At 40.2% G+C, this 7,504-nt stretch overlaps 1 protein-coding gene across 1 annotated transcript; it reads right to left on the bottom strand.

Annotated features, from left to right (window-relative positions):
- Positions 1-491: 491 nt before the first annotated feature.
- On the bottom strand, positions 492-3,914 carry COLCA2 (colorectal cancer associated 2). Its single transcript, XM_036260225.1, has 3 exons — positions 3,836-3,914; positions 2,260-2,486; positions 492-931 (listed from the first exon to the last, which is right to left on the bottom strand). Exons 1-3 carry the CDS (start codon positions 3,912-3,914, stop codon positions 557-559), a joined length of 681 nt encoding a protein of 226 aa, XP_036116118.1. The 3' UTR covers positions 492-556.
- Positions 3,915-7,504: the final 3,590 nt, after the last annotated feature.

The raw sequence follows: 7,504 nt of genomic DNA, 5'->3' as shown, positions 1-7,504 counted from the left end.
CTAATGATTTCTCTGATGTTGCTCCAAGAAGTGCAAATACCTTATTTAAAGGTGGGGCCTCCTTTTGCTTGTCTGCCATCACAGCTGTGTACTCTCCATCCCCAGGGAGCCAAGGTCCTCATCACCGTGAAATAATTTAAATTCATGAATAAATAAGATTAAACTACTGAAGAGTATTCAGTAATTTCCAGGAATAAGTGATATTATTCATACCAATTGGAAACTATTATTCAAAAATGTAAAAAATAAGCCAACACATTTAATAATACAAAATTATTTATTAGTAAAAAAAAAGTTAGAATTTGTTTATTACACAGAAAAGTAAAACAATTGAATGTTCCCTATGAAACTTTTAACTGTAAGCATACGAAACAGGAGTGCCACAGTGACCAGGCCTGAGGACGGCATCTGAATGCCTAAGATAATGTCAGAACATTGAAAATGTTTACATGTAAACTGCACCTGTGATGTTTTGTCAACAGGTTGCCTAGTTCAAGTTGTTGTTTGGCATGACAGAAAAACAGATATATGCATGCACATTACCAATTAATGAATCCTATGAACTATAGCAGAGGTCACAGTTTGCTTCCCTCATATAGAAATCACTGGTTGCTGCTGCTGAGGGGTTCAAGTTCACACAGTCCGTGCCAGGATAGGAGAAGTACTCGGATGCTCTGATGGTGGCCAAGTGTTCTGCCTCACAGGACACGCAACAGCATCCTGAGGTAGGGGCTGGGAAGAAGCAGTCGTACTGGGTGTGCGAGGGCAAGTGAGGGTAGGAGTCCTCTTCTGAGGGATAGCCACAGTTTCTGGTGTCCAGAGAAGGGGGAGAATTGTAATTCTCAGGAGCATATGAAGGTAGATGAGCCGGTGAGTAACTGTAGTCTAACGAGCCAGAGAGAGTGGAGGAATCTGAGGGTGATCCTGGGGTCTAGAGAAATAAAAACCAAGGAACAAAGAGCTTGATAACTTAGACAGGATTAAAAGGACTGAATAGAGTGGATTTAATAACTCAGAATAAGAACATTAGGGGTAAAGAAACAAAACACCCAACCCAACCTAAGTCTGCAGAAGTAATTTTATTTGCTGATTGCATGATTTCATGACACCACATTCTATATTTACCTATTTCTTTCCCAACAATAAATTGCCTTGCTTCACTGGCTTCCTTTGTTATAACCATACTTTAGAGGATGCTTTGTCCTTAAACCACAAAATCCCATTGTGCTTCAAGTCGCCTGCTCATCAAGCCCTGTTGTATGCCACAGTGCACGCTTCAGGCGCGCTAGAAGCTGCAGGTGGCACCTGGACGTTTCTCCACACCCTTGGCTGTGGAGAGCAAGGTGAACACACTCAGGCAGAACTGGGACCATCAATGAACCAAGGTCAGGGAGACTCCAAGACCAGAAACTACTCCTGCAGTCACTAAAGTTGCGTACCCTGACGAGAAAGGTACCTTCTGTTTTCTCCTAAGCAGGTATATGGCTGTTACTGAGGAAGCCTAACTTGGAAGTTGGATGGGAACTGGATGACTGGGGCCTCGTACACATATTCTGTGCAGTTAATTTCCTATTCTCTTATAATTCAGTCTGATACCTGCACAGACTTTTGAAAAACTAAAATAAAAAGAAATTTACATTAAAAAAACTTACTTCTTAAGGTTTAATAAAATCTGTGAGTATCTAAAAGAACTTCTAAAACAACTGATATCCTTCTGGAATTTTAAATAACCCATTTTCAAAGGCTTGGGGTCCATCAAGAACAGACCATGCAAATTCTTTCAAGTATGAGGGCTTCATGTTCCTAACCATCTCTGACTCAAATGAGTTCTGGTGCCTAAAACAGACCAAACCAACCAGTTAATACAGCCAATTCAATGTCAAAATACAACAAAACCCACTCATCAACATGACAGTTTGGTACTGGATAGAAATGGCCTTAATTCCATTTTCAAGAATCCCCAAATCCAAGGGTCATTGTTTAAATCAGTGATTTCCAATTAGTAGATGTCTTAACTTTATAGTTTAAAAACATTAAGTGCATATTGCCTGGAAGCCTTTTTATTGCCACACAGCACCTGGGCAATGTGTGGCTATTTCTACCTCCACTGAGTTGTAAATGGTTCTCTGCTTGCTTCCTGGACGGTTTCCGCCGAGATGGGGTTCTGCGCTTGCTCATGAGATGGTGCAAACATTCTTACAAACATTCTTACCCCGTAGTAAACCATACCCAGGCTTTGTAAGAACTGGAATACATTACCAGGCTTTGATCGAAGCAGAAAGGGGCAGCCTGGAAGCTGTCCAGGAAATAGTGTGGAGTACTTTGCATGGAATTGAGCAAAGGGTCCGGGTGTGTGTCTGTCTGAAGGTAGGAATCCAAGATCTGGTCAAGGCAACTTGGGTTTTCTTCACAAGAAACACTACTGGAAAATTCTCGTGGTTGAAAATAACTGGGTGTGGAGGGAATCGACTCAGGTTCAAAATAGACTAGGAGAGAAAGAAGAAGATTTTTTGTTGCTGTTGTTTAAAAATTGCAGTTATGGATCTGAATGACATTCTATCCTACATTCTGAAGATTTACTATGTCTAAGGGAAAAGGCGGCTAAGAAGTTCCAGAGAAGAAAACAACTGGGATGTGTTAGTTACCTTAGTTGATCCACGTTTCAGTGAAATGAATCTGGTTCATAATGTGAAAATTGGCTGTGAGCGTGGCTAGGGCTAAAATTAAAGGATGTCGATCCAGCCTGTGTCTGTCAGTCAAACAATGGTTCAAGCCTCCACTTCCTTGGACCATATAAAGCATCCACATTCAGCCCCCCTCTGCAGTTCAAGTAAACCTCTCAAAGAGCTTATGGAGTGGTTTGAAGCTTTAGGAAAACTTCTGATGTCATGGGAAATAATTCTTTTTATTTAGGGTTATTACTTTCCTAAACTTTTCACGCATACTCAGTGACTTAAACTTTGAGGAGTAAGATAAATGGCAATGCAAGTTATGAAAACAGAAACCAGGAACATAAAGGACAAGTTAGTAGTACTTGTTTCAAATTACAAAAAGCAAAAAATGTTTTCTTAGGCTTAACATGATAATGGAATTAAAATAAGTTGTTATAAACCAAACAAGAGTAATTCTGAAACCACGACTCCTTTTCCATTTTAGTATTATTGGGCCCAATCTGTGGTTATTATCCTTAAACGCTCAAAGATAGGTTTAGAGTGTATCCATCAGCGCAATTCTTAGAAGTCTTAAGTTTCCTGTGAGGTTAAGTGAAAGTGGCAAGTTCAGTGGTGAACCACCAAAGCAGGTTTCCTTGGATATGAACTCCTTAAACTCCTAGCTGTTGAGTGGCGGAGGTAGGAGTGTTTATGTAATAGAATTATTCATATTGGGCTGAGAACATTTACAGATGTTTGAACTGCTTTCTGGGAAGAGAGAAAAGAAGGGGAGGGAAGCCCCTGTCGGCTGGACACTGAACAAAAGCAAAGGCATGATTCTGGGACCTCAGGATGTCCTGTATTCCATCCAATACATGAAAAAACAGTTCTGATCCTGCAGTCTAGTTTAGTTACTTGGAGATGAGGAACTAGAACAAACGAGAAGAACAAACTCGGGATCGAGTAGACAGCAAAGAACAGACAGTGCAGAAAGAAGGAAACATTTACACTGGTTTCCTTGCGGGGCTTCCACCTGGAGTCACTGTGCCTTTTCCCCCTTCTGATTGGTTGGATTGTAATTAAATGGTGGTGCCTATCTTAACCCCTGCATCAAGCACTGAAAGACTGTGGAGATGCACTTTTGAAAGGATTTTTGAAGGAATTGTAATGCTGGCTGTACTGACCTGCAGAAGGTGGTGTGACTGGATCTGAAAGGTGGACACTGGTCGCTCCGGACAGCTGCAAAAGCAAGAATATAACCATAAAGCCAAGTGAAATGAAAGTTCTATCCAGAGAAAGTTAAGGCATATTGATGTGAACTCTGTTGCCTTCTACTCTAAGGTAAGCCAGATTCTTTCTTCTAAAAAAAATCAAATACAACCGGTGTCATATTTTATCTCAAGTCAATTTTTAGGTTTGCTTGGGGACCCCCCCCATATCAGATTCTCCCACTTGAATTTTAAAGGCTGTTAATTTTGATAAAATTTTAATTTAAATAGTTTTTATATAAAAGAAATGTAACAGTTCAAGAAAACTTCGTGAAGAGCCATTCTATTAAACCATTCAATTTAAAATCAACAAGGACTCACATTTATTTAATCCCAACCTGTATGACTTAGCCAATCATTTTCTTCAAAATTTTCATATAATATTCGGCTACTTAGCCTTAGAAATTTGTTTTTCCCAAAGGACATAATTCCTAACTTTGTAAATCCTGGATAGCTCAAAATATTCATATGTTCTTACTATCCATGAAATATTTCTAAACATTTTTTTTTTCCCTTAGAGCTGCAGTCTTTGAGTTGGTGCCTATCTATATTTTCTTTAATGGTCAGGAAATATTACAACTCTTTGTATGTTTTTTACTAATTTTTATATAAGTTGCTTTTTTCACTACTATAAATACTTGAAGCTTATGAGATTGTTTTTTTTAACTGTTGAAAGTAAAACAGCCTGTATCTTCTAGTTGAATTGATAATTTTACTAACCGAGTAATTTAGAATTTATTATTATTATTATTATTATTACTATTATTAGGTTTCAGGTAGCGGCTTTAAAGTTTAAAGGGACCAGCATTGCTCTGCGATTCTGTGCTAGGAAGCTGAGTTCACCACGTCTCTCTTGGGTTCCAGGGTACACTTACGCCCATACAGAGCCACGGGGAGATCCCACAGTCAGCCACTGCTGAAACGGAAGGTGGTGTTAATTTTGAAAACGATCCATGCTGTAATGTCACGAACCAGGAAGCTGGAATCCTTCACCAGCTTTTCATGCAAATATTTGGCTGCAGCTTGAGCTAAAGGACTTGGAAGGAGTGGGTTTTAAAACCTCTGCTTCATTGTAGAGCTCTCATTAACCCCATCCCGCACCCCATGGTCTGTTTGTCTGCCTCCCCATCTTATCTCCCTCAGGCATGTTTACAATATCCTACTTGATATTATCTTTCTAGTCATGAGTTCAATTTCTACTTTGCTCCAAGAATACGAAAAAAGGCACCTCTCTCTTAGATTTCAAACAGCACAAAAACCCACAATCTACAAGTTAAAAAACACATCAAGGCTGTTAAAAAATTAATGGTTAAAAAAAGAGTAAATTATATCTTTTGATTAGTACTAACTCAAGTTTCCCTTTCTCCTAATGGTAAAAGGTGTGTGTGTGTGTGTGTGTGTGTGTGTGTGTGTGTGTGTAGGGCTGCTTCCAAATTGATCTGGCCTGACCAAAACAAGTTTTTTAAAAAATCAAATTTACAAATACTGCACACACACATTTCTCCTGGCACTGTTTGAGACCCCGAGATTTGTCTCAGTCAATAACCTCCATTCACCATTGCCTTCTTTAAATTTCAAATTGTGGATACTACCTTCACTTTATAACAAATTAAGATAAATTTCTTCCTGCTTTGTATATTTTATAAAATTAACTCTCTCCTTAGCTTCAAGCTTTCTAGAGGTGCCGATACCCAATGAACAACTTGGAGATCATCTCTGTTAAACCAGAAGAGTCTACACCAAGAAGCAGGCATACATTATCTCCTGGTATCTGCCATCCTTGCCTACTGAGCATACCTTCACAGCTTTCCTGGAATCCTAGGTCCTCCTGATGGTTCCCACGGAGGGACTGTACATCTGGCTCTCGTAATTAAATCATCCGTGTGTGTTCCACCCGCCTGTGAGGGCATGGGCGATATACTGTACAGGGAACCTCTGCAGGCACTGGTTTGGAAGTGCTGCTTTATTATATCTCAGGGGGCAATTGAGGAAAACGTAGATAAGTCAACCTCTCCAGGGAACAGATCCTGGTCAGATACACAAGTGAAATACTTAACCCTTGCTTTCCTTCCTGCAGCTAGCTAACAGGGGAACAGTGGCCAAACCAACCTGCAAGAGGCCAACAGCAATAAAATCACCATGCCCAGAGGAACTTCTCCAGGTGTAGCTGAAGCAGAATTCTAACATGTACCAAACCTCCGTAGTGAAAGATTACATTTTGTTATGAACGGCTTGATGACTTTTTAATTTTTGCTCCAGAAGCATTTCCCAGTTCCCTTGTTCCTGTTTGATTAATTTTATAATTATTTATGAATTGAAGGGGTTGATGGCTGAGGTTATCAGATTCCTGCTCAGCTCAGTTGGATCTACAGAAAGATGAATTTAGGGAGCCAACAGGTGGGAAGATACATTTTTGTATTAAAAATAAGAAGACTTCGGTTCTACTTTTAGCTCTACCATCAGTTAACTGCAAGACTTTGAGCTTCAGCTGTAATAGAGGCATAGAGATCCCTGATCTACCTACCTTCCCTGGTTATTATAACAGTTAAATGAAATAATGAGTGTGCAAAAAAAAAAAAAATGCTTTTAAAGAACCACTGTAAAACTCACCACAAGTGGAAGGACGTTTTATCATGTTAGCTGAAATTCTGTACATGGAGGTAATAACTTTGCCAGCAAATTAAAAGTTGTGCTATACGTACCATATCACAGCCAGCTCACAGCTCACACCTGAACCTCACACTCTGTGCAAAGGGTGCAGATGAACATTATTGAAAACCTGGCTTCCAAGCCTTGGTTGTAATTTTAATGTAGTTGCTTTTCACAAATAATAATGATAGCTAACATTAACTGAGAACTTACTACGCGGAAAGTACTCCTCTAAGTGGTTTATACACAATAACTCAGTTAACCCTTACAGAATCTTATCTCCAGTTTAAAGATGAGAAAACTGAGGCAAGAGAGGAGGGACAACTTGCTCAGATACACACCATGGAGGCAGTAAGGTGTAAACTTACTCCACTGGCTCCAAGAACCTGTGCTCACCACCCCTACATCATTTCCTTGTCCCACAAAGTTCATTACGTGAAGTCGTGCCCTGCACACAAGTAGCACCAGGCACAAAACCTGCTGTGAGGGAGACAACAATAAGCTGGAGACAGCACCAATGCTGACATTGGCAACATGGGCCCCAGCTGTCAGATCCTACATGCACACCTAAACCAACCCACAAGCAATTGTACAATCAGGGGCTTTTAGCGATGAATTTCCCTGCCTTGGAAGATAACCAGACCTACTTTATTTGGTTCTGCAGCTGCCCCGAGAGCTTTTGGCGGTACTATCTGCTTAGAATGTATAGAGGTGGCAGGGTACTCTTATGACTGTGCAGGTAAGCTTGTGATAATCTACATAAAACTTCATTACATCTTAAGGAGGAGGTTCTACATTCCAAGCTGTCTCCTCTGCAGAGACATGGCCCCTTTCTGTTGGAAACTTTTAGTGACTGGTGATTTACAGATAAATTACCTCAGAGGCTGGGTTCCAGAAGACTGAGGAGGGAGGGGGTCTGTTCCACAGAGATTCTAT

This window comes from Molossus molossus, unplaced genomic scaffold (genome assembly GCF_014108415.1).
Source record: "Molossus molossus isolate mMolMol1 unplaced genomic scaffold, mMolMol1.p scaffold_m16_p_13, whole genome shotgun sequence".
Taxonomy (NCBI): Eukaryota; Metazoa; Chordata; class Mammalia; order Chiroptera; family Molossidae; genus Molossus; species Molossus molossus.
This window is presented reverse-complemented; position numbering and strand designations above follow the sequence as displayed.